The 27,963-nt window shown below is 43.6% G+C and overlaps 1 protein-coding gene across 2 annotated transcripts; it reads right to left on the bottom strand.

Annotated features, from left to right (window-relative positions):
* Positions 1 to 245: 245 nt before the first annotated feature.
* LOC143416606 (leucine-rich repeat and calponin homology domain-containing protein 4-like) lies at positions 246 to 27,861 on the bottom strand. 2 transcript variants are annotated; one of them, XM_076882024.1, is made up of 18 exons: positions 27,482 to 27,861; positions 13,048 to 13,192; positions 12,159 to 12,288; positions 11,857 to 11,962; positions 11,371 to 11,617; positions 10,416 to 10,512; positions 10,181 to 10,274; positions 10,014 to 10,105; positions 9,869 to 9,921; positions 7,057 to 7,212; positions 6,823 to 6,891; positions 6,629 to 6,692; positions 6,481 to 6,544; positions 6,084 to 6,185; positions 5,910 to 6,007; positions 5,616 to 5,753; positions 5,108 to 5,185; positions 246 to 665 (listed from the first exon to the last, which is right to left on the bottom strand). In XM_076882024.1, exons 1-18 carry the CDS (start codon positions 27,651 to 27,653, stop codon positions 555 to 557), a joined length of 2,016 nt encoding a protein of 671 aa, XP_076738139.1. In that variant the 5' UTR covers positions 27,654 to 27,861; the 3' UTR covers positions 246 to 554. The 2 variants fall into 2 exon arrangements, with proteins under 2 accessions (XP_076738139.1, XP_076738138.1); XM_076882023.1 differs by lacking the exon at positions 246 to 665 and adding an exon at positions 1,313 to 4,917.
* Between the last annotated feature and the right edge of the window lie 102 nt (positions 27,862 to 27,963).

Here is a 27,963-nt window from a genome sequence, read left to right as displayed (position 1 = left end):
ACATTCATTCAAACTGAACTCTGAGGCGAAAGCAGTGACATTAAGTTATTGTTTACTGTGCTGTCAGGACTGAATATTGAGCTGCAGAGAACAGCAACTCACTGATAATGTTCAGCTGAACTTACCCTCCCAGCGTGCTTGGCAGTGAGAGCAGCTTGCTGGTTCCTGCTGAACTGACGACTTGCATCCTTCGCAGTTCATATTTCAAGTCATAGAAACCGTTTTCCATCGCTCACATCAACAAATTGTAGCTTTGATATATTTTTTATTGTTCATTAACCACTTGTGTTTGTTTTGAACTCACTGCAGTACGACTACAGGTACACAAAAACGTCACAGACTCTCTAAAATGGTACGGATACAACGAGCGCTTGAGTGATTTACAGATCTATTTGAACCGTTACCTTTTTTATGAAATTTGAAAGCTGTTCTTAATACAAACTCTGTAAAGTTGATCAAATATGAAGCATATAAAAATAAAACACTGGCCCTGAGATACTGCTGGCGTGGCACTGGGGTGCCGAGACTGCTTTGAGCTAGCAGCCACAAAGGCTTCATGTTTTTGGGGCTCGCTGGTCTGCCAGATCGGACAACGTCTGGACAGTCTGGGCCAACCGACTCAGGCCTTCGTCCTCCATGATGAGTTGAGGTGAACACAAAGAATCCTGGAAGGGGACGGAAAGAGCAGGAAGTAGATCCAAGTAAGAAACATACACTTCTACACATTCACCAGTAAGCAGTCACTCATTAATATCAAAGTAACAGGGTATGTCCAGCTTTATAACTTTGATAATGCTGCATATTTCTAAGTGTGGTTTGATCAGATTTGAAAAACTTTGCTAATGAGACAAAACCAAGGAGTCCTGTCACTTAATGAGAGGATGCAGCTACATCACAGTGCAAATGTCCCCCTGAATACCAGAGCACGACTTTTACTGACGTATTCATTCTTTACTGAAGATGATGCATTTGACTGTGTGTACTTACCTGTGTGAGCACGAGCTGCCTCAGGACTAATGCAGGTGTTTAAATGGGTTTGAAATACAGATGCTTCTGTCACTGTATTATAGAAACTCTGAAAGGTTTTTGTTCTTCTAACAGAAAAAACTGAACCGAGAGGTTTCAGACTCATTAGCAGTTTTGATATTAGTTTGATGGTTTGTCACAACTCACACATGACGGGTCGACAATGAAGACAGATGAGACAGTTTCAGGAGGCGAGGTGGACGCATGTAAGCTTCACAAAATGAGACACTGAAGCTGCAGGAAGACAACAGCAGCAAAGCAAACACAGCAGAGAAGCACCAAAAAGTTCTTTTGAAATCATTTAATTACAACAGACAAAGAGTCAAAAATCATCCTCGTTAGTAAAAGGTGTAGAAATATACAATACAAATGCATTTGGACTAACATTAAAGAATATGTCTGCATCATTGTGGATTTTATCAGTTAGTGTTCGTCCAGTTTGACCTACAAAAATATACATCTGAGCTGAAACAACAGCAGAGTGCTCATAAAACTGTCAGATATAAGAAGCAGTTATTTTGGTTTTACAATGGACAAAAATCTAAATCAGTATAAAACAGCGTCCTCACACCAGAGCCAATCAATCCCACTGCACTCACACTGAGGGGGCGGAGCAGAGCCAACATCGCCATCGTGAACGGAGCTCAGCTTCTACAACTATCACTTGCACCTACTTCATATATCATGTCTAAACTGAAATAAACACTTGTGTCCTTGATTTTGCTCGGTCATTGGTCTGTAACCACTACAAAAATAGAAATTTAAACACCATAAAACAATAAATACAATAAAATTTCCTTCAGAAGAACCTGTTGAAACAGGAACTCCAGAAAGTGAGAATTGTTAAATAAGCTTTAAACAGAAAGTAAGGAAACGCTGTTTGTTGCAATGAGGCGTCTGTTCTCACACAGCGCGTCCTTCACCATGAAAACCTGCCACAGCTTCTCTGTCAGCACCAAGCAGCCTATTCTGACACTCTTACGCTGACCATGTGGTGCTGACAGTCAGGTGCTGACTGGAGCCTGAACAGGTCAAAGTGTGGAGGTGACATAACGGGACTCTTACCTGATAAGGTAAGAAAGCACCTTTGGTGGGAGATGCGCCAAAGGTGCTCTGTTCAGAGTTTGGGGACGGTGAGGTTGGAATAGCCTAGCCACAGTGCTGACCTCAGTCCCATCAAACACTCCTAGGATCAGCCTGTTTGTCCCAGACTAACCAACACAATCACACCAGTTGACTTGTGACGCATGCTGGTCAGAGGCCGTCCAACAGCAGCGTGTGAGCTGCATGAACCCAGGCTGCTGTACCTGCGTACGGTTCTTCCACAGGCCGATGAGTCGTGTTTCAATCCAACAAGCAGAATAAGCTGTTTGGCATCAGCAGAGAAGGTCTGGCAAGTTTGTCCTGTTATTTCCTCACAAATGTGGCACATTTAAGGGGAAACAGCGGCTCCTGCCAAGCAGCACAGTTACAGCACAGAAGTAAGTGCCCACACACAAATGTGCACACTTACTGTTTGTTTAGACGTTTGTTACACAACTAAATTTACAATAGCTTCTGATTCAGGTACCGAGTGCTTCACATTAAATAATAATGATGAATGCAGTGTGTTACATGTAAATGAGCCCATAATCTATTTACATAGAGAATTACAGGTGGACCCATGTAAGTCTGGGATAACCAAAGTTCATATGAAACAATAGACACGTGTAACAGGAAGGCGCTGCTCGCCGCTCTGAGCTGTGCTGCTCTCTCATCTCGTCAGATTAAAGGCTCGAGGCAGCTACTGTCGCTTCATATTTGGTGCCATTTATATAAACTGATCCAATCAGCTGGCCCACAACATACAGCTGATAGACTGAAGCAGCCTTTAGGTAAAGTGGCCCTGAAGCCAAAAGCCAGACTGCAGCGTCTAGTTTTAGTCCCACAACAACAACAGTGATGGAAATGAATCGTTTGTAAAAAGAGCCATCGTCTTTAAATCAATGGTTTTTACATGAATAATGTCCCATTTTAGTCAGCGGGCTGATTCAGTTGCTGTTACGTCTAACAGCAGTGCCAAACTCATCATGAATAAACAACAAACTGTGTCTCAGCAGAGTGACATCACAGGAAGTTTACACCACGCTGACGGGCTAAACCGGCTCCTCAGAGTTCCTTAAAGTGGAAGACGAGAAGGTCTGAGGTGAGATCAACACCAGGCTGTGGTGATGTGCACACTCACTCACTTAGCAAGGACACTGCTGTAAAGCCAAACAGAAAGTTATAGAAATAATAAAGTCAGCACATAAAGAAAGCCCAGAGTTACACAGAGGGACTTTTAATCAGGGCTCATCACATGAAAGGAAGCACAGCAACTTTTTTAAGGAAGTTGAAGTGACGACGTGTATGAAGCTAAAAGGAAACCGTTTTCATTTCCTATTTCTCCCAGTGAAACACTATCGCTTACACTCAGAGTTTCAGATGTTTGAATATTTGCTCAAACACTGAATGTAGCCTGAATCTCCCAAATGTCTCGTCCTGCGGGTTAAACAGCTGCAGTAACGAGTGTGTCATGTTGGTTGCACACACTGGCCCTGAGTAGAAACAGCAAAGTTTCCACGCTGAGCCAATCACATCTGTGAATCTCCAAAGGAAACTTTGTCACAGGGTTATTTTACCTGGATACATCTAATTGACCTGCTGGAGTGACTTAAAGTGCGCACACTAATCTCACAAAGTTTTAAAACTACTAAGATGTTGGACTTGTTTCACCGAGACAACCAAACATAGAACAAAATAAATAAAGCAATAATTTAATGACCTGTTTACATTTATACAGACAGGTTAGAGTCCGGGTTAACCGTGATTGGTCAAACAGACCATTGACAGTAATGGAGCTGACACAGAGAGCGTCCTGGAGGGGTTTGAACCTCAGGTCTGAGGCAGTAACGGCGCCCCCTGCTGAAGCGCAGGCATGTTTCACTCGCTCACATCAGGAAACATCACAACATGAGCGCTTAAGACGGAAACATTATCCTTTATTTTGTGTATTCTTGTATTAAATAATGAGGTGCAGATGCTCTCTATGAGCTCCTCACGAGGTCAGCAAAAGCAGAGATCCCTTAGATGGGTGTGTCAGGCATAGAGGCCCCGCCCACCTGTCAGGTACAGCTAATCAGACAGACTGGCTAAGAGCGAGGATTATCTGGAGGGGAGAGGGCTGCAGCAAGGGCCAGCGTAGGAAACATCAGGAACTGTGAATCATGCAAAGCATCGAGCCCAACAACACAAACACACACAGTGAGACTTGGTCACAGCTTCTCTCTGTGAACATCCTCCTGCATGTCTAATGAGACACTTGGTTAACCTGAGATTTCAAATACACAGAACAGCTGGGCTCTGTTTCCCTCAGACTTCCACCAGTATAACCAGTGTCATCAGGACAGATAGCAGTTACCTTTCACTTGTCACTAATGGAGCGACCCAGGTTTAAACGAACTTCCAGGAGATGGTTGGTGATGGTGCAGGCAGCTGTGACACAGACAATCATCACGGAGCGCTTCTGTTCAGTCACCAGTACAAAGCAGCACACTTACAGGTCTTACAACACGAGCACCGTTTGCTTTCTATGCTAACAGCCTGTTGCTATGGCGAACGTACTCCGTGTCACATGTCGTTGCTTTAAGGGAGCAGGTAGCAGTAGAGGACGTAGAGCAGCGCCATGACTGCACAGTAGAAGAGCAAGAAGTCTGCGGACAGCAGCGAGGTGGAGGACGACGAAGCCTCAGGCGAGGAGTGGAGGCGGGGCCGGTCCTTCTCCTCCCCCTCCACGGCCAGCAGGGCTGTCACACAGCGCAGCACATTGGGCAGCTTACACAGAAGCACATCAGAGCACACACACACTTCAGTCTGGACAGGAGAGGACACACACGCACGCAAACGCACAGAAAGACAATATGAGTAGTTATATTGTTAAAGCTAGGACATCAGAGACGACAGGACAAAGGGCAGAACAGCAAAAAGCAGATTTAGACTTGATTCAAAGCACTGTCATCACAGCAGACTACACCAGGACAGCGTCGGGACATGCACACGTTACCTCGGGGACTCCCAGCCGGCGACAGGCGGCGACAAAGTTTTCCACGTTGAGTCGACACTTTGCCAGGCTCAGTTTGGGCTGCGAACCACACACACACACACACACACACACACACACACACACACACACACACACACACACACAGGCGAGTTATTCTCCATCACAGCAGGAAGCTGCAGCTGTACTTTTACACTCTCTTTGCTGTTTCACATTCAACATCTTCTGGAAGCTTTTAATGTGAAATCTGAGAAGGAAGTAGGAAGAAGCTACAAATATGTAACAGCAGTGTTAGTTGTGACATGAATCGTTCTGCCTGTATGAGCACTTCGTGTTTCTGATCATAGCGAGCCGACTTTATCTGCACAGACGCGCTGCAGCTCTCACAAACTGCTTGTTTTACAAAGAAAGGTGACGCGACCGACAGGTGAGTGGACAATGACCAGGTGAGTCATACAGACTCTACTGCTAACAGCAGCGTCATATTTCGTTTCAAGGCTTCCAGACTCACCACCGCTGGGGAAGGAATGTGGATGATGGACACAGAGCGTGGGCGGATGTGATTCACCAGCTGGCAGAGGATGGTGCCATTGGCCAGAGCTTCACCCATATCCTCTGGTAGAGTGATCTTCAGCCGGGACTCTAGAGTCTGATTAAGGACACAGAGCGTCATGGTTTAAAGTAGACCCCACTCAGGTGCCATGACACTAACACAATTAGTTCGTCCTATGAGGAGCCTGACTGTGACACCAAGCGTCCAGTTTCCCGTTTAGATCACGAGGAAGTGTTGGTCTGTGGGGCTGACCTTGCGTAGCTGAGTGATGTCCGGTCTTTCCTCTTTAGGCAAGCGCAGCGTCGTGCGAGACTCGCTTCTGCCAGACTCCCCAAGAGAAAAGATGGCCCCTGAAAGCAGACAGGTAAATAAAGGTGTAAAGGTGTGTGGATTGTGGAGTGACGCTGTGGCGTGTTCTTTGGGTACCTGTGGGTTTGACGCTGCTGTGAGAGGACGTCCGAAACAGGAAGCTGCTGGGTTTCTGGGCCTGACCAGGAGGAGGGGACGTCTTGGGGGAGGACGGGAAATCTGATGCAAACGTCAACAATGCAAAGTGTTAAAGACGCACTCTCACTCACATCACAACACAAAATGACACACACATACAAACTGAATCGAACATATTTCATAATTACAACACGGCTCCTCTTCATCAAAGCGTGACTGCAACCACTCGTATGTGGAAGACTTGATTGCTTCACTGAAATGTGCGCTTCTGAGGAACTACACTTTGATGTGTTACAGCACATGTTGCACAGTGGGATTTAAAAGAGCGTGTAATTGTGAAACATTCCACCCACACACACTCTCTCTCCTGTGTTACCTGTCTTGCTGCTCGATCGCTGCAGAGAGACTGAAGGAGCGCCTGTGCTCATTTGGTCAGCGCTCTGAGGGAGAAACAAGTGTGATTTAAAACAGCAGACACACAAACCCGTTTACCTCAGTGAACTGAAGACAAGGACAGTACTCACTGCACATCTGTGTCGCAGGCCAGATGTGCCATTCTCTGCTTTGCTGCTTTCTGGTGATGTACCACTAGAGAGAGACACACGCCACTATCAGCAGCAGAACCTCAGCCCTTTGTTACCACTTTAACATAGATTTTTGAACAGGCGTTTGTCTCTATGGCAGGCCTCACGTGTGTTTATCTGCACGCCATCCTTACCATGAACTACTTCCCATCTGCTGTGCAGTGGCCACATGACTTCCTGTTTTGGTGGAGAACTTCAGCGAACTACAAAATAACAGGTTAAGACAGGCAACAGCGTATAATTAGACGTGAGAGCACAGTTACAGCGTTGACTCGAGGGACACGTAAGGTAAGCAGAAACGCCGAGTCATCTTCAAAATAAAAGAAATGTGCAGACGCTAAAAGCAGAATATCTCCGTCAGTATCAACCTTGCTTTCTCCTTTTGCTGCTGCTGAAGCCGTTCTCTCTCCTGCCAGATAAACAAGGTACCAGGTCTCCTTCGCTCCTCTAGGGAGGGGCTGGAGGGGGACAGAGGAGACGAGGAGGCTGAAGATGAAGAGCCCAGCTCGATGTGGAGGCTAGATCTGGGAGTGACAGACACAAAATGGATACAATCAGAGTTTTTTATCCGATTGTTTCCAAGCTCGTGAGCCGACTTCCAGGACTTCTTATTACTTATCACTGGCAGCTTGTCTGTTAGAGACGCTGCTGACATACAAACTAAACTAGGACTCTCTGAGAAGAAGCTTCCAACATTTAAACTCTGATTCCTCTTCAACAACACAAACTTTCATATCCAAATGTTTCCCATTACTGATGTTTACGTACGATTTACATTCACAGACGTTTGAACCTTTTACTTTATCCAAAGGAAGTCGGGCAAATACGGAGGGCTAAACGTGCACAACTAAACAAAAGAAAAACACATACGCTGTTCCAAATATCGTTTTAATCAGAGAATGGCATCAAGTCGGTTCAACATGTGAGATACTGATCTGGTCGTCTAAGGAGCTGCTCTGCTATTAATTAAACTAACAGGAGCAACAATGAGACAAAGTCCAAAATAAATAAAATGGTTTTATAGGTGAAAGCCGCTGAGTTTGGTCAGTGTTACTGCTGACTGGCTGACACCTGGATCATACAGAGGCTGCACAGGTAGTCCGACTCCTCCAGGACGGCACATCAATACGTGCCACTGACACAAGGTTTGCTGCCTCCCAGCACAGTCTCAGAAGCATGAAGGAGACTGCTAACTCTAGCTTGACATTGCCAGAGAAGGTGCTTAACCCAACAGCATTACCAGGATCTGCTCCTTTGTGCCATGAGCTAGAAAATGACCTTCAGCAAGCCACGAGCGTGACCGTCTCTGACCAACAATCAGACTTGGGCCCTGTGCTCACTGCCTGCCCTGGGGCCTGACAGGTCCAGGAGCGGTGCTCCGTCCTTTCCACAGATGAGAGCAGGTTCACCCTGAGCACAAGTGACAGGTATGAAAGGGTCTGATACCTCCAGACCCGGACTTTCATCAAGCATCTCAAACTTGGGATGGACTGGTCCTGTGGTGATTGACTGGAATTGGACATACCACCACAGACAGACCCTTCAACCACAACTCAAAAGCTTTGCAGAGGTCTTTGGACTGAACTTCCCAAACATCATGCTGATCCAGTGAAATCTGTAGGAAAAGTCCAAGATCAGAAACAGCAAAACCCCGTCAATGTCAAATATTTGATCTTAAAAAGTCACACATGGCACTATGGCTCCAGTTTTCCTCACCCACCAGCATAAAATACAAAAAGCTTTATCACAACAGCAGCGCGAGCAAAGGTCCACGACAATCGTCACACCGAGTCAAACATTCCCTCAGATCGTCAGAAAGGAGAGAGGCTGTTCTTGTTAACAGCTGGTGTAACCCTGCTCACGTCTCCATCACAGAGCCCACTGCGTGCCTGAACTGTGCGCTGCTGGACTCGAGTTGTGTCATTTGCAAGTGAATTTACCCACGTGACCTTGGTGGCTGTGGACGTTCCTTCCTCTACTAACCCACAGTGCACGTGACACTATCCACTCGGCCACAGCGTGGTTACAGAATCAGCACCCTGGCGTCTCCATTGCTGTCTCGGGTGACTTCAACCACGTCACCTTGGACATGACACTTCCACCCTTCACACAGGACGTGGTCTGTGCCACGGACCGACTGCATGCTAATGTCAGGGAGGCATACAGTTTCTCCTCCTTTCAGCTCTATGTGCCTACTGTGAAGATGCAGAGTGTGACCGGTGGTCAGAGGGCTGTTTTGAGGTGACAAGCACCCACTGAGACCCACGGTGAGGACATCAATGGGCTCACCCAGCGTATCACTGAGCGCATAACCTCCTGCACAGACTCTGTTGTCCCTCCATTGTTACCCAGATAACAAGCCGACACTGAAGATGAACTGAAGGGGTCCAGATGTGGACTGACATTAGACTGACACCAGAGCTGAGGACACCAGCATCTACCTACTCAATCGAGTCTACGCCCTGGACCAGCCGGAGAGGAGCGTGAGCGTCATGTTGTTTCAGTTTCCTGGTGCATTCAGCAGCATCAGACAGACCTGCTGGGTGATGATCTGACAGCGATGCAGGTGGATGCCTCGCTCGTCCTGGATTGTTGATTACCTGACAGGAAGACTAGAATATGTGCGTCTTCAACACTGCGTGTCTGACCAGGTGATCAGCAACACAGGGAACTACAGGGGGCCTCTTCACTCTCTACGCCACAGACATCAGCCACTGCACCTTAATACCACTTTCCACCACCAACATCTACCAAAGCTTTAGCTTTTAGCTAACTAAATGCAAACAGTCTTAATATATTTGCCAAGTCTTGTTTTGTTTAGTGTGCTGTGTGCAGAATATAAAGTTATGCATCAGCATTGCTCAATCACACTAAAGGCCTAAAGTTTCTTCTAATAACATGTATCACTCTGGGTTCCAGTGTTATAATACAGTATGAAGTGGATTCATGTTGTGTGAACCTGCAACATATTTAACCTGGAGAACTTTTGCGCTGCACAAAGCAAGTATTGCAGCTACACTTTGGGAGGTGAGATTTGTGCAGATAATCAATATTCCTCTTTTAATTTTGAATTCAGATTTCTGCTTGTGGTGTTACAGAGCAGACCCTGCGCTCTGAGGTTTGAACCTACTGCAGGTGATACAGCCATGCAAAACTCTGACTGTGCTTCACACCACTGACCTGGATGTTGTTGACTCCTGGGATTGCAACGGTGACGATCTGTCCTTCTGATCCTGAAAAATCAATACGCGGTCAACATAATCAACACAAACACAGGACACGACACTGCGTGACAGCTGCAGATCGGCGTGAGGATGACTGGTACCGAAGGAGGCGTGGATGTATTGGTCCTGATGTCGTCCTCTTCCTCTGTCACACTGCTGTCAATGAAGTCAACCTGCTCCGCATTTCCATTCACTGTGAAGAGTACGATGGTATTCAACACGTCTCACAGCACAAACAATGATTTATGGCCTGTGCCTCTTTCCTCACCTCTGTTGGATTCCTCTTCTTCCTCCGCCAGGTTACTTTGGTCTCTGTTGACCTCAGCCATGCGGAGGGAGCGCTCTGAGAAGTCGTCAGCAGACTGAACACACAGCACATGTCAGTGAAACACTGATCTGTTTATCTAATACTACACAATGCATTTCTATATCCACTATTATAGATATTAATAGAAGAATATATAATGCAGTCACATGTGACAGTGTGTATCCTGTAACGTTACCTCGTTCCCAGACCATCGTTTGCTGCCGCTGTCAACGCTGTTGAAGCCAGAGTCCAGCCCTCCTAACTGACCTGGAAACAGTTCCTGGTCTGACAGACTGCAGGGAAAACACCATAAGCACCCATTAAAATGAAGAAGAGCAAACATTGTGTTAGTCGGGGCAAACTGTGAAAGAGCGCCGCTCTAAAGGGCAGTGACTCATGTTTTTAGGCTCTGGTGCAGTGTTAGAGTGGATTTCCCACAGCAGAGTTACTCCTCTTATCTCTGTCCTTGGTTCAAGTACTACAATGTTACTGGGCGGCTAAATGGAATGCATTGAATTACAATGGTACTATTTTCATTTGAGTGTAGATGGATACTGAGCGGTGCCCAACCCCCGGGCCACGGACCAGTACGGGGCCGCGAGAGTTGAGGTTTGGATGTGAAATTGACAGTTTTCAGGGTTTTTATCGTTAACTCTGTTTCCCTGGGTCTTTTCTTGTGTTGCAGTTGTGCGTCTTATTTTGAAAGAAATATTTATGCGTTACCATAGCGACCAGAGAACATTGGGGTTGGGGTTTAAAGCGTTAAGAGGCACAGAGGAGGAAGTTACGCTAAATGTTGTTGGCGCATTTCAGGAGGACGCTGCTAATAAAGTTACACAGTGAATCTGCATTTATTATTATATTTACCAAATCCCACAGTTTGTGTCTTGGTCGTATCATTTTGTTGCCTCGCTGAGCAAATCAACTTGGCAGCTTCTTCCAAAGTATTTGCTACTCAGAGGTAAATTTACAGGATTATAATATCCAGACAATCCAAACACGCTGGCGTAGCACCTCCACATAGAAATATGTATCGTCACACGTGTTCTTAGGATCTGACTGTTACAGCAGGAAATTGCACACAGCGTCTTCACTGACTTAACCCAACCAGTTAAAGAAGTCTTGACTATCTCTTAGACCTTTGTCCTTACCAGCTGTTAAATCCAGTGGGTCTCAGGTGTTTCTCCAGCTCTTCTTGGCTCCTCTTACAGGCCTCCATGTTGAGGTACTTGAAGATGTGGTATTTGCCCTTGGAGCAGATCTGCGCTGGTGGCATCTGCAGTGGATTGCTATCCAGTGAGATGCTTTGCAGATGCCTGAGGTGACGGTAGCACAAAGGCAGATGGGAAACTCGGTTGCAGGAGACATCGAGCCTAACGAGGGGCAGCTCGGATATTTCTGTGTGGGGAACAGAGAGGGTAAGAGTCAGTCGCTCCGGGCTTGGAGCTTCGTAAACATTAAACTGACTTCATACAGTTGAAACCTCAACTCCTTCACCACTGGACGTCGATCCAATAAGAATTCACTTCTATATTATATTATCTACATTCCCTCTCTGATTGGCCTGTTCAGCACTCTCTATTCCTACTGTGGATTTAGTAAGCATGAGTGGCAAAGGGCTCCAAGTTTATTTGTACCTTCAGGCAACGTGGTGAGCCGGTTCCTTCTTAGGTTCAAGTCTCTCAAACACTCCAACTGCCCGAGCTCTGCTGGCAGACGCTGAAGTTCATTACAGCTTACATCCTGAGAGAGAAAAAACTATAATAAACCAAGAGGAAAACTGCAACACAGAAATGTGACTGAGTGATTAAACTGTAAGACTGGACGTCTGACTGTGAATCACAGGAAGGTGAAAGGGATGCTGTGAGGGGTACCACTGTACCCTCCACAGTACAAACAGAACATTTCAAGGAGAAATGACGGTGTGAGTGTGTTGTACCAGCTGTCTGAGTTGTGTGAGGGAGTATATGGAGGCGGGCAGTGAAGACAGCTTGTTGTTACTGATGATGAGCACTCGAAGGAGGGGGAGCTGAAAGACCGAAGGCTGTAAACTGGACAGGAGATTACGACTGTGGAGTCACAGAGAGAGTGATGCAGTTTAGGAGGTGTGACCTGGGACTGCACACAAACACAGTTAGATGCTTTACTACGTTACACAGTGTGTTTGCTGTGAGCTGCACTTTTCCTGCTCCAACTAACAACAACCTGGAGGGTTCGCCTTGTCTCCTAGCAACAGCAAAATTAAAGTGTCCAGGCCCACATTAACAAACACTAAGACACAGAGGCTCACCTCAGAGGTGAACCTGATTACCGACTGCTGCCTTTGCACTAACCAGCGCCTGGTTCTACCAGCCTACTGTGTGCTCTCTGATTATTATCAACAGTTGGATTAGTGATTGTTTTATATAGACTGGATGAACAGTGTACAGATGGAATGATCACTGTTTGTGTCACTGATACCAAACTATGACTGCTGACTACTCAGTAAGTTTGTTTTTAAAATGTATCATTTTATATGAACAAAAACAGCATTTTTATTGGACTGAACGTGGCCCAACAGTCCACCTAAAATAGTTCAGGACCAAAGCTAAATTTTGCCAGAAATGTTGCTGCAGTAACAGTGTTTCTCACTGTTTTTGAAGTAGGACTGGCCTCCATCTGACGTTACGACAGAAGCACGTTACCTCTGCTCTTCCATTACCACGGCTCTAAGAACTGTTGGAGGTCTACATTTGTCACAACATTACTTACTACAACAGAATACAACGCTACTGCTAAACAATGCAGTGCAGTAATCAGAGTCATGTGTTGCGGTGTGTAGGAGTTACCTGAGGTTGAGGTAGGTGAGAGCCTGCAGGTTGCTGAGGCTGGAGGACAGGGACCGCATCCCATTGTGGTACAGGCTCAGTGTCTCCAGGGAGATGAACTGACACAGCTCCTCTGGCAGCTCACACAGGCGGTTCTTTGACAGATCTGGAAAACATCAAACGGCCCAAACTTCAATAGTTGTAGATACATTGATACAAATGTTAAAATGGACCAAATGTTTATTAAATGTTTTTATGAATGAGATCTTTGTTTTATGCCACATACAGCAGCTTGCACTGTAAAACCTGCAGCATAGACTTAACCACCACCGCCTCCTGCCTTTCACATTACTGTACAACACTGTCAGTCACCATGAAGACAGCATGGCGCAGCAGTCACGTCTCAGCTCAAATTAGACATTTAAATGAACAAATGCAGTCAAAGGATCAACTTGATACATTTTTTTTGTTTTAATTACTTTACAATATTGTTTTTATTTGTTTATATTTTGTATGTGTTGGTAAACTTAAAGGTCAAAGGTCAAGTTTCCTGATAATCTCATGAATGCAATAACCCTGAAAGAAGTCACCTAGCACTTTGCATTTGATACCACGAGTGTATCCACTAATAATCTCAAACAAGGTTGAATCTCAGGTCAGAGGTCAGAGGCTGACATGTTCATGCTTCAACAGGACATCTGTGCTGTAGCTGTGTCTATGTAATCGCACACACCCCTGAAACCCGACACTGTGACCCGAGGTATATCCTGATGTGCACGCCCCTGCATTGATTTCAAAATCCTACACTGCATTGTTATCTGGAATTATTGCACCTCTGACCCCTGACTTTGAGGTCAAGGTCACTGAGATTCATCAAACTCCAAGATTTTTAAGAGATACACCAATGGGATCAGTGTAAAACTCCTACTTTGCTTCGTTCTTGAGTTATTGCATTCATAACTTTGGGTATTCCAGTCGCCCACCTCCTGCCTGGCATAATGACGACGATATCACATCAGCCTTTCATGGCCGAGGGCTAAAAATGTAACTTAACGTTGGGTCAGTGCAGGTCCCAACTATTGTCATTGGGCCGTTCGATACCATCAGATCCTCCTGGGCATTTATGGCTAATTTTTAGATGCAAGTTTCCTCATTTATGAGTGAGACGATAACAATCACCAATATAAGGACTCAGAAATGTCAGCAAATTAACTGGGACACAAACACACGGTACAGTAATTAGCACCAAACACACCAGCACAAGCAGGTCGTAGGTCTACAAATATTTCCTGCTGAAGCCTAAATCAAAGATCTCGGCTGGTGAGAACAGGACACCGTCACTGTGTGGGTGTGGAGTTTTTGTAAAATCTCTTTCAGTTTAGTTAAGAAATAGATTAAATGACTAGTAAGCCTGGTACCAGGTAGTGACAACACCGATGATTAGTCGGCTAGTTATTCCCTAACCTTACCCAAGAAAACCTCACCAGCCCAAACTCTGCTGACCTTGTTAGCAGAGTCAGACTGATTTCACATTAGAAAGTGTCCTGCTGTGTTTCAGCCTGGCATTAAGCAGAAACGCTCCACAGCGAGGAGGCGGCCCAGCACGTCACCATGATAAGAACTGAAACCTTTTGTCAAAGCTGACTCAGACCAGCTCTCTTCAAACACTGCTGTTTTCTCTGTCCTCTCTGGGGAATCAGCTCACATTCAGCTGAGCTGAAATGTGATTGGATTTCCTCGTCAGGACACACGGTGCAGCTTCTTACTTCCTTCAGTGTCTACAGTAGAGGTGAAGAGAACAAATCCACGATACTCTATAAAATCTAATATACGATTAAAAAACCTGAATGTTCTTTTTATTTACATTTATTTTATTCTCTTATTATTTAGTCCTCGCTCCCACTCTGGGACTCAAAGCAGTTCAGCTGCACACAACCCAAAAGACAAAACATTAAGAACTGAAAAAAGTAAAACGCGTGTTGAAGAAGCAGAACAGAAACTCAAATATATGACAAAAACTTTGTCCACATAGTGTGTAGGGCTGTAATAATCTATCAATTACTCTATTAGTTAATCGAGTGATTATACAAAAGCAAAAAGACAAAATGAACAATGTTTTAATGTTTAACTACGACATTTGTATTTACGTGCTACATTAAAGTGTCATTATCTAAAGAAAACATTTTCTTGAAAAAAATCTATAATTTCAAGTACAGTCAAATACAGAGTAAATAAGATAAATATGCAAACTGCACTAAGGCTTAAAAAATGCTCTGTGTTGTTTCTGACATTAATAGGAGGCAACGAGACGTTATGAAGGTGCACATGTTAAAATCCACCCAACACCCTCATGGGCTCAGTTTTACTGGTCCATGTATTTTTTTATGGGCCTGTGAAAAACTTTACAATTTCATATTTTTAGAAATTACAAAATTTTATATTATTTTACTTTAAAAATGTTATGAAAGCCTTGAAATAAATGTGGTCTAGTACTATCTAGTAATATCAGTCTGCACATGCTCCAGAGAGCTTTTCTTCAAATTCTTTAATTCTCACTCGCTTTCGCAACTTTGTACTTTTGTGTTACTCGATGCTACAAACGCGTTTTCTTTTCCCTGACTCACTTTACCTGTCATTGTTCAATTACTTAGATATAAAAATGCTTTGTTAATATAAATATATATCATGTTTATGGTTATTAAATGACTCCTCCTTGTTGGCTGTATTTCAATCAAAGAAAATTCAGACCAGTTAGATCTGTATGTGTTCACTCAATGAGAAGTAACAACGACTTTCATTGCTAAGCATTGCACATGCTGCTGCACACTCTGGAAAAAGTTCAAATCTAACCAAGCAGGAACAAATGTTGGATCGCTGTTAAGCTAACACATCATCAGAGCTACTTTCTGCGTCTTGAATATCAAGGGTAAGTAATGCATGTGTACAAATATAGACCTGAATATATTCATTTCTGCAGGGGTGGCGAGTAACCCTCTACCTTCATGTCACAGGTCGTTCAGTGTTACCCTGTCTCACAGGATTATCGGCCACTTCAGGATACCTGCTGACCTGGATCGACTCCCGTTAAATTACCACAGTGGGTGTGGAGATGTTTCACCAGGCTTAAGAACAGGGTCAGCGATTATTAGCTCGGAGAAACTGGATCAAAAATATAAACAAGGAAAAGCACATAACAAGAAAAAAACAGTATGCAGGTTATAGCAAGCTCTCACTTGCCCTGTGCCACCGTCACACTCTGTGGGTATTTTCCAGTAAAAGTCACAGGCCTAACCAGTTTGAGCCCTGGTCCATATGCAGACACTCTGACAGTGAGCAGAGAGCCATTAACAGCTGCTGTGGATCAATGATTGTGCTGTGGCCAGAGGGCACAGTAAAACACAGGGTAATGAACCCTGTCAGCAGTAAGACGGCAGCTCTGAAGCTCCACGTCTGCTATAAGGGACCTAAATATATATAAACACTGTCAGATTAACCATAACGCCTCACTGTCAATGCCATTAACTACAGACATCATGGTGAAGCTAATTGGAACGTGACATTTCACAGCATTTGTGCATCCATCAGGTTCATTGATGCTTTTTGTTCTCAACCGTATCAGCAATGGATGTGAATAACTGGTCAAATGAGACACGTCTGGAGGAAGGACCAGCACGCTCTGGGCACGCTTCATGTAACTGAAGGAAGGATGAATGGAAGACGTACCGAGACCTTCTGCTACCAGGATGATGAAGATGAAATGAAGACAATGATCCCAAACACACGGCCAAGGAGACTCTGAATTGGTTAAGAAAATAAAGCTGGCGCAGCCAATCGCCTGACTCTAATCTGACATCTGTGGAAAGAGCTAAAGGTCAGAGTTCAAAGTAGGGGCTTATGGAGCAGGTTATGGAGCACTGTTTATGTGGAAGAATGGGCCAAAGTCATGTGACTAGTTTCTCTATACAGGACGTTACCTCATCAATAGGCTTCTGTACAAAGTATTAAATACATTTTTGTTCAATACTTTCCTGTTTCACTGTGTCATTACTAGAGATGGACCGATCCGATATTACGTATCGGTATCGGTCCGATACTGACCTAAATTACTGGATCGGATATCGGAGAAAAATAAAAAATGTAATCCGATCCATTAAATATCACGAAAGCACCTCACAAAACTTGCAACACGCCGTAACTCGCCTCAGAACGTTAGCACGTCGGAGCAGTATGCATCACGTGATAGAGCGGCTGTGGCATGCGGGACCTGTCGGTGGTCTGGATAGCATGTGGAGCTTCGCTAGCAACCCGGCATTTCATCTCCGACAAAGTTATCCCGAGAGAAGTAAAGCAAGTGTGTAAGTCCATCTCTGAATGTTTGTAAAGCATTCCTGCGTTAAGCTTACCAAGCGATATATGGAGCGGCTGCTACTTCAATCATGAAACTGCTTAACGATCAGCTGATCGGCTTTTCTGTCGAGTCCGTGTCTCTAGTTTGCTTTTGGCCCACTTTGCACCAGAAAGAGGAAACCAGCGGCTGAACAACAGCAGCACGTTTAAGCTTGATCAGCTGTTGTTAGAATTTATTTATTATTACTTTCTACTCAAGGATCTTTTTCTACGTAGCTGACGCTGGTAACTGTGCAGGGGCGGATTTAGCAAAGTTTAGCCAGGGGGGCCGATAGGGCATTAACTGGGAAAAGGGGGCACAAAGACATACTTTTCTTTCTTATTCTCATTTAAAATGTCTAGCTTTTAATAAATAATTATCTGACAGCCAAAGTTTTAATTTGATGTAAAATGAATAGAAGTCAATTACTGTATATAGTGACTATTAAGTCTAATATATATACCCTAGTAAGCTATAGTACTTTTTCCTTTGGGAAGGTACCATCTGTGCAGTCTGCAATTTTGTTGAAGAAAGATGTTGAATCTATTTAATATTTCTTGAAAAATAATTGATTTCTGTGCTTTTTTTTTTCCACACTGCATCAAATTAAGGTTGATTACGTCGATTAAGCATCATGAGGTGGAGCGTGAGGGGTGGTTCCCTATTTTTTATTTATTTATTTTTGTTGTTGCTGGGAGTTGGAACCCTATTAGTTAGGTTGCTTAATATTTACGCTAAGTACTCTTTAAAATACCAGAATAGGGAGGATGGTGTAGGTTTAAGTTTATTAGATTGATCAGTATTGCTGAACTATGAAATTTTTTTTTTGCATACAGGTATAACAGAATAGCTTTAGTGTAGTTGTTGTTTTAAACTTGAGTATGAACTTATACAAAATGCAGCAAGATATTAAAAAAGAGTTTTGTTGATTAAAAAACACTATATCGGATTCATATCGGTATCGGCAGATATCCAAATTTATGATATCGGTATCGGACATAAAAAAGTGGTATCGTGCCATCTCTAGTCATTACACACAAGTCAACATCTATAGTTTCATTTCTTTGCATGTGTGGATTGCATGGCTATTACTGACATTCGGTCACAATGGCAGCACGTTTACTTTTAAATAGAGTTGCAAGTTTTCCAAAATGTAAAAGTAGGGAAGGTGTATTTACTGGAACAATGAAAGCAGATCATGAGGCTTAAAAGGGGGCTGAAGGTTTTAAACAGATCAGTAGAAAGAGGAGGATTTTCCTGTCAGAGCAAAGCTCTGCATCTAATTACAGGCTCTGCAGGAGGCTTTATCCTGGACACTTACGTCACCTCTCACACATTGATCAGACAGAACTCGGTGGAGGGCTTCCAAACACCTACAGCATGATAACACAGGACACGAGCTCGAGACATCAAACAGGTTTAAACTCATTGTTTAAAAAAGAAAAAAGTCAAATGAAGTCATCGGCCCTCTTATGTTCCACCCTGTATTGCATAACAGCGGGCCTGAGGAGCTGCTCAGCACACGTTTGTTTGTGTTATGAGCTTCATTTGATCACAGCTGACACACTGAAACATTACAGCCTTCAAAGTCTGAATATTTATCCAGGTAAGATGGACAGATGGACATAACCTGGACTTCATCTGCACAAAACGCATCTATGTTTCATGAGAAAGTCACCACTACTACAAAACACAGCAGTGTCTCCCACGAGTACTTGGGCAAGTACCTGGTCGAGTATTTATGTAAATATAAATATCATTATATAATCCATTGGCTATGCTGTCCACCCCTGCTGTACATTTTTTTACCAGCTTTAGTCGTTTCTAGGATGCGACTGCTGTGCTTAAAACAATTAGAGGGAACTGGATAACTCAAAGACGTGACGGGGCTAAAAATGACATTTAAAATGAAATCTGATCCTTTGTTTGCAGACGCTTCATCACAAACTCTCACTGGAAGATGTGTTGTCAAGAAGCCATCTCTAAGGAAGGGAAATGAGATAAACACTGAGGTGGATCCAATTACACAAACACTGCACTGAAAATCAGTAGCAACACAGTTCAGAGTGATGAATCCAGATTTGAAACTGTCATTGCAGGATCTGTTTAGCAGATCTTATGAAAAACTGGCTCCATTACTGATTGTCCCATATCACGTTTCCTGCACATTCTCCACCTGCCTGTGCTGAGGTGTGTTCACGTTAACAACATGAGCCTGAGTTAGTGGGCAGGCACCACTGCCAGGAGACAACAAAAGAACTGAGAAGACACAAATAAATGAGTCACAAGGAGAGGCTGTAGGCAAACGTGTGCGTCGCTTTTTGTAATAACATGAAACAACTTAGCAACAAGTGCTCGACATATGAGACAACCTTACATTTGTATTCGTGTGTGTCAGAACATCTAATACTGACTGACAGTTATAGACTAAAGTTACTTTACTAGAGTTCGACCAACCACGCGTCTTGGAAATGACCTCGTTTGACTACTTTACAGCATTAAATATGCACTGAACAAGCATTCCTGCTGCTGTGAGCGACATCAAGCTTTATTATACATTCGATTTAGCGCCATGTAGCAACCAGCTACCTCTTCCCCTCACCCTGGCTCTTTTTCATAAGACAGCATCAGACCACAACGTCTGTTCTGATGCTGTTTGTTTCGCAATGTTGCCAGTGACAACACAACTCTGTGTCTGCTGAAAGACAGGATGTGGCTGTGTGGATTCCTGTTACAGTGTTAGTGATAGCAAGCCGATGAGCAGCACTACAGACAGAAGCTAAAGGCGTTCGGTACAGCGTGTGTGAGAATAGACAGAAACTGCACTATTTCATTAGGTGGGAATCTAAATGTTTCTGTGAGTGATGGAGACGTGCAGCAAGTTACCATTTAAATCATAGCGAGATGTTTGGATATGACCCGATCTTAACCAGCAGCGTGTTCCAGCAGCGTGTTTCCTACCAGCAGTATAACTAGCAGCTCTGACTCATGTGAAACAGACTGAGAATGTTGCCTCATTATTTGAAGCCCTTATTATTTTATTCATTATCTTTTATCCTGTCACACCTCCCGTCTTCGTTCTGTTAAAGCCATACAGACTGCAGGTTTTGCTTTAGCTCCATATGCAAAGCTCAGTGTGTCCATGCAAAAGGCAGAACATGCTGCTCAGCACACTGACAAACAAATAATACGACACAATGCATGATGGGCATGAAAAACTAAATCTAACTAAATAAATGTCCCATGGTGGTTGGAGGTAAAAACATATAAATAACATTGTTTAAAGACTTCTTTTTAGTTTTAGTTTGTTTTCCACTGAGTTATCAGCTTTGTCACTGGTTAGCTAACAGAAACTATTGTAAGTCTAACTGCTACCAACCAACCAAACCCAGTGACGTAAAGGTTTGTACTGGCACCAAACGTGTTCTAGAAACTCTGAGCACTTATGTCTTAAATGCAGTTGCACAGTTTGAGGACAGGGAGGCTCCATAACTGACCTAAACTACAGTTCGTATAAATCTGTTAAACTACTTTCCTTTCATTTAAACTCGCCTGAACCTACCTCTTGATTAAAGACACCAACAACCTACAGCCACATTATTAAGAAGCACATATTTCATCTATCAAATTGTAAAAACTTTGACGTTTGCTACAATAATAACAATAATAATAATAAATGGGTATATGTGCACATACAGTATTTACTTCAACCCCTCGAGGCCCCGTCTTCTACCCACTTGCACAGTGAATCTGCTGTTACGTAAGAGAGGGACGGCCTCAGCTTTCATTATAGAGGAGGCGGTCCTCTCCACACAATTCGATTATTTACACACCAATAGTAGTAGATTGTGTTTCAGGGAAAAACACAGGACTATGTGACCTGGGTTTATGGATCATGTGGTCTCTAGGTCATGTGTGTTGTCATGGCCCCGTAACACAGAACGTGTTATTTTTTCTCCTATACCGGACTATTTAAGATCAGATAACTCTCTTTATTGTCATTGCACAGTCATACATAGTACAATGAGATTGGAAAACTGTCCTACGTCGGCACTACATATAACACAACACGATATGAGACATCACATCACAACGCAACACAAACAACACAACACAGTATATTAACTTAGTAATAAAAAAAAGAAGAATAAGTGCATGTGTATTGCAAACTGTTATTATTGCACATTAATTATAATTGCACCTTGTTATAAATATAAATATTATTATTGTTTTAAACATCGTTCCCCCCCCAAAAAGTCCAGGGAGGTAGCCAGTCAGGTCAGCTATTTGCACTGATCAGGGCTACTGCCCTGTTGTAAAAGCTGTCCTTTTTGGGAATTGAAGATGGTAGATTACTTCATATTTTTTTTAATGAAACAGGTTAACTTTAAACTTTTAACTGGAAAAATGGAAACGTACTGTTGGAATTTACATCCAGTTTGTAGTGGTTAGCAGGCTACGACTTCCTGAATAATAAAGTAGCCTGGAACGCCGGACCTGTTGGAATTTAATGCATTTAAAACAATGTGGTTAAACAACAACAAACAGCTTTAACAAGGAAAGAAAACATATCAGCAGGAGGAAACTCTACACTCACATACCGTGAAACTTATTCAAGTTCCAAATACAACGTTCAGTTCAGCTCTATTTAAACTAGCACCAAATCACAACAACAGTCACCTCAAGTCACTTACTAGTGTAAGAAAAGGACCCCACAAGAACACAGAAAACTCCAATAATCAGACGACCCCCTATGAGCAAGCACTTTGGTGACAGTGGGAAGGAAGAATTCCCCTTAAACAGGAAGAAACCTTTGGAAGAACCAGGCTCAGGGAGGGGCGGGGCTTAGAAAGATGGGACAAACCATAAACTATTGTCAGTCCTTACAAACAGATCAAAATAACAGTAACATGTCTCACAACTTCCTACACACTGAAGACCAACAGCTATGGGAACATTGGAGTTCTGACTACACACAGACACACACAGGCCACAGACCCAAACTAGTTATCGTCCTTAAAGCTGAAGACAGACTCTGGATCAGAGAGAAAAAACAGCAGCAACCTTTAAAGCAAACAGATGTTTGTTACTAAAAGCACCACCATGAAAAGATGTCATACTGAAAACTCACTCTGAACTAAAGTGAAAGACTCTGATTAACAGAGCCATCCATGAAGACCACCAGGCTGCCCTGTTCACCAACAAAAAAGAAAACCCTTTTCCTCACAATGAGATGTCCCATCTAGTCTTATCAGTTCATGAGACGCTCCTTCAGTATTCCCATGGATATGTTTGAGGAAACTGGTGGTTGGTTCATAGACTCACTGTGATGTTTTTAGTCTCTTACACTGACATGACAGCTGGATGGAAACATGGTGCCTGGCTAACAGAACCTGCTCGGTAATCGGAAAGGGAAAGCAGGGAGGCTCACAGAAGAAAAAGCAGAACTAAAGACTGAGTGAACATGCCGCCCACATCCGCAGAGTAAAGGAAATAAGACCTCTCTCTCACAGAGCAGATGCCAGCTACTGACAACAAGGCTCGAAGCCATACAGAATCCATACTGAAGCCACACAGCAGGTAAAATAAGTATTGAACACATCACCAATTTTTGTAGTACATATATTTGTAGTAGCACGAATTGCTCAGGTGTGATTTTGGCCCAGATCTCATTATTACACATAACTTATGGACCTCTGTGATTAATTTCTTTAGCATCCGTGGGCTGAATGGGTCGCTACAGACGTCTGGTGAGAATTTCATCTCATTAGCATCTTTAGAAATATATTTAATTTGTTCAATACTTATTTTACCCACTGTGTGTTAAAGTGTGTTCACCCAGTTCACAAAGTACAGAATAGCTTTGTAGCTTCTAGCAACACTTCCCAAATATGTTCCCTTGGATCCCCTGTGGAGGCACCGTGGGCAGACACACACTGCACTGTGGGCCCCTGCAGGGGTTGGTGCTAGCATACCTACATTATGCCCACACACAACTGCTCAAGTGTGGACAAGAACCCCCAAGGGATTTATGTCTCTACCCAGACTCAACAAGATATACTATGGAGCTGTTTACAGAAAATAAGATAATCACATGTGGCCTAATATCATTGACTTCTTTAGTTGGTCAGCAGTACATCAATAAGGTCTCCATCACCCTTTCTCTGCCCCTTGCTGACAGTGTGATGGCTGGAGATTAATAATAACTGATAATTGAATGTAGTGGTGTATAAACATATAGTGAGTGAGAAAGGTGACTGAAAGAGAAACACCCAGTGCATCAATGGAGTCCCCCAGCAGCCTACACCTATTGCAGCATAACTAAGGGAGGATTCAGGGTCACCTGGTCCAGCCCTAACTATATGCTTTAGCAAAAAGGAAGGTTTGAAGTCTAATCTTAAAAGTAGAGATAGTGTCTGTCTCCTGAATCCAAACTGGAAGCTGGTTCCACAGAAGAGGGGCCTGAAAACTGAAGGCTCTGCCTCCCATTCTACTTTTAAATACTCTAGGAACAACAAGTAGGCCTGCAGAGCGAGAGCGAAGTGCTCTAATAGGGTGATATGGTACTACAAGGTCATTAAGATAAGATGGGGCCTGATTATTTAAGACCTTGTATGTGCGGAGCAGGATTTTGAATTCTGGATTTAACAGGAAGCCAAAACAGGAGAAATCTGCTCTCTTTCTAGTCCCTGTCAGGACTCTTGCTGCAGCTGCATTATACATGTAAGCATGTATAATGTAAACAGAATTGGTCCTAGCACTGAACCCTGTGGAACTCCATAATTAACCTCAGTGTGTGAAGAGGACTCTCCATTTACATGAACAAATTGGAGTCTATTAGATAGATATGATACAAACCACTGCAGTGCAGTACCTGTAATACCTACAGCATGTTCTAATCGCTCTAATAGGATATTATGGTCGACAGTATCGAACGCTGCACTGAGGTCTAGCAGGACAAGCACAGAGATGAGTCCACTGTCAGAGGCCATAAGAAGATCATTTGTAACCTTCACTAAAGCTGTTGGTGGCTATGAACGATGTCCGTCAATTGAACGGGTGGTGGTGTGGACATGAGGCAGCCAGTCATCACAGAATGCATTTCAAACAGGATCACCAGGAGCAATGGTGAAGGAACGTGTCCCAAAAAGTACGTTCTAACATACTTTTGTTTATGTATCACCAAATATGCAATACATGAGATTTTTTTAAAGCAAGAATGTTGTTGCGGTCGATTTGCCAAGATAAGATAATTACTCCAACATTATCTGAGATGTCAGGTCTAGAATCAGCTCTGATGTTGATGTGTGAGCCTCACAAACAGAAGCTGTCAATAACCAGAAGGGACAGGACCGAGGAGGATTTATTAGAATAAATAACAGTATGGGACAGAGGTGGTAATACCAGTACTCTATCGTATTGTTTTTGCCTTATACGCTTCATTTCCAAATATGAAGACATGATGGGTGTCTCTAGACTTTGGCACATAACTGTATCTATATGAAAAATGTAAAACATAAACAAATGCGCACACACACACACACACACACACACACACACACACACACACACACACACACACACACACACACACACCAAGTGAGCAGCTGGGGTTCTCAGTGCCGGCTGTCCAAATCCCCTCGTGCTCTCAGCATAGCTGTACGACCAGCAGGACCCCAGCAGCCTTTATTAGGAATTTGGAGACGTGGCGAACGACACTACAGGACAACTTCAATTCTTCAACAATTTTCTTCTTAAAATGCTTAAGAAAAAGTTACCTAAGTTTCTCAGCAGTCCATTTAATCTGCTTGCTGCATTGAAGCATACTTGGGGATTAGCCGAAACCTAACCTCACAGCACTATAGCTCCAGAACAGCTTGGTGAATCAGCACTAACTGAGTACGTCCCTTACAATCACAGAATCAGTGGGTGCAGTTTTCTGCTGATATAACGTCTGTGTCAGGAGGCACAACTACCAGGTACTTCTGTGAAACTCAAAGCATCTCATTAGGCAAGACACTCAAATACAGGCTAGATGCTACAAAACTGACTGTTTCCTGCTAAACAACAACTGAGTCACTGTGAGCCAGTGTGAATGACAGATGTCAGCAGCTGCCTTGTTAATGAGGACAACTGAAACGCTGATTTCAAGATTCTGCCACATGCCTCGCAAATGTATTAAACTTTAAATAAAAAATGCTTTATTAAGTAACTAACACATTTGTTAAAGGGCTGTGTGTCACCGCTTCTCCAATCAAGCCACAAACGCGTAGTATATGAAAGTCTGTGCACCACTGCATCTGAAAATTTAATTCTCTGCTAAGACTTCAGTCTCCAAATGTTCAATTCATACACTTAACCTTATAGAGTGAAGAGTATGTAAACAGAATTATCATTAACAGTCTCAGCGGCATTCACTTTGATGATATAGTGATGAAAGCCTGAAATACTTCCTCATCCTTTATTATCAAAAAGCACTGACTGAGTGACACACAGGAAAAATGATGTGTCAAGTAGGCATTTAAGCGAGGCCTTGGGACATAAACACCCAATCAGAATCCAAGCATCGTAGCCTCTTTCATATCACAGTCACCACTCAGTGAGAGAAAGCAGAGCTTAAGCTGATGGATAAACTCAAACACCCAGATAAATGATAAAGATTAGGACAGCGATACTGTAACTAATAGATGTCCAGGTATATTTTGCAGCTTATTTTAGCTTTTATTTTTTAGCCTGCCACCCTGTCACAGCACATGCCTGACCTCCCTGAGCCTGGTTCTGCCAGAGGTTTCTTCCTGTTAAAAGGGAGTTTTCCTTCCCACTGTTGCCAACAATCAGGAGGAATCTGGTTGTTTGGGTTTATCTGTATTAGCGTTAAGTCTTTACCTAAAGTGCCGAGGTGACTGTTGTGATTTGGGCCTATATACACTGAACCGAATCCGCCCAAAAAATGTTACAAAAGATTTTTACTGTTGGGGATTACTGGATCCCACCTCTTATTTTGAAAGATCAGATGCTGCTAACCAGCTAGCCCAGTTTCAAGTCCAGTTTCTCTGCTGCAAGCTGATCAAGTCACTGTTGCAGAGGATGTCGTTCAGATGCCTCTCCTTTAGGCCACGAGGGACCATTTCACAACAGAGTAGTGGCTTTAAATGCTGTGCTTGACTCTTTCATCCAACACAGGTTCTTGAACAGGTTCACACTTCTTCCACTACTGATCTTTAATGTAAAACCACGACATCCCAACATTAATGCTGTACACAGCTATCCCCCACAGTCATGAGTGCCCCACTCATGCCCGTAAAGCAAAGAGCCAGATGGTTACAATATGCAAAGCAGCAGCAGCACTGCGATCAGACTAATTTCACCCGCTTGGATGAGGTAATCCTCTTTCACCATCGCTAGGCTAATCCACATCTACTTCACTGTTTTTACTACTTTTACTCTGTTACCAACAGCACTCTGCTTTGATAATGATAACTAGCATGAATCACCGGTAAACACAAAGTCTAAACCCCGTTGAGGGTTTCACATGATAAGTTGAGGAAGAGGAACTCGTCTGGCGTTTTTTCCTTTTCTCGTTGGAAGTTAGCTTCCTGAGAATAGCAGCTTTCTTAAAAGCGATACTTATGACTGTGCTCAACTAGAAACGGAACTACAACCTCATATGTTTGAAGCTCTTAAGCAGAAACGTATTTGGGAGTTATATTAGCAGCTAACGGCGCCGCTCAGGCCCGTGGGAGACGGGCCAGCTGTACGAGGCTGAATCCCTGTTAGAGATACTTGACGTTCATACGGTTAGTCACGTTAACCTGCCGAAGCAAGAAGTCGCTATGAAACATATAAAACAAGTCAGTTAAAACGTAGAGAGGCTGGCCATGTAGCTAGGACAGGATCGGGGAAACTTTGAAAACAGTGTTGTGCAACGCGGCGGGGAGGGGAAGGATGAGTGTTCGCCCTGAGCAGAAAGAAGCAGGTGGCGATACAACAAAAGGCGTCTCTCATAATTAAAGCTAGCATGATGGCAGGCTTTTTCAACTTACTTAGAAAAGTGAAAAACAAGCTAACCTGCGTGTGTTATGTCGGACAGGTCATAGTTCTTGGCGCTCCGAGGAAACTCCTTCAGTTTACGGTTTGACAAGTTGAGAGCCCCGCTCGTGGCAGCCTCCTCGAGCGCTTTTTCCACGCTACGACTGGCCGCTACTGTGGCAGGCAGCTGGGCTCCATCCCCAGCAGCCATCAAACGTACAGGTCTACCTCCTCTTACACTTTGTTTGAAGCGTCCACTCCACGTTCATACCCTGTAGGTCCGTGTAAAATCCAGAGTGGGCGTTCTTCGTGGACACTTTCAAAGCAGGGAATTATTTCTTTTTTTAACGCAGGCTTCGCTCAACAACGGAAGCTCTCGATTCCGTTACTGAACCAGGGGCTGTCAATCTTCCAGGAAGTCGCGCCAAGCTACAAAATGTCGCAACTGTTTTACGGGAAGCCCGGGTTTCTCCTTCAAAATAAAATACCAGAACCAAAATAAAATAGTGTAGTAAACCTCC

The sequence above is a fragment of the Maylandia zebra genome, linkage group LG3, assembly GCF_041146795.1.
Source record: "Maylandia zebra isolate NMK-2024a linkage group LG3, Mzebra_GT3a, whole genome shotgun sequence".
Classification (NCBI taxonomy): domain Eukaryota; kingdom Metazoa; phylum Chordata; class Actinopteri; order Cichliformes; family Cichlidae; genus Maylandia; species Maylandia zebra.
This window is presented reverse-complemented; position numbering and strand designations above follow the sequence as displayed.

Coding starts and splice junctions, on each gene's coding strand:
- LOC143416606 (XM_076882023.1), bottom strand. CDS start 27,653: ATGGCTGCTGGGGATGGAGCCCAGCTGCCTGCCACAGTAGCGGCCAGT. Junction 6,892..7,056: donor CAGCAAAAGGAGAAAGCAAG/GTTGATACTGAC, acceptor GTTATTTTGTAG/TTCGCTGAAGTTCTCCACCA. Junction 6,008..6,083: donor CAGCAGCGTCAAACCCACAG/GTACCCAAAGAA, acceptor GTCTGCTTTCAG/GGGCCATCTTTTCTCTTGGG.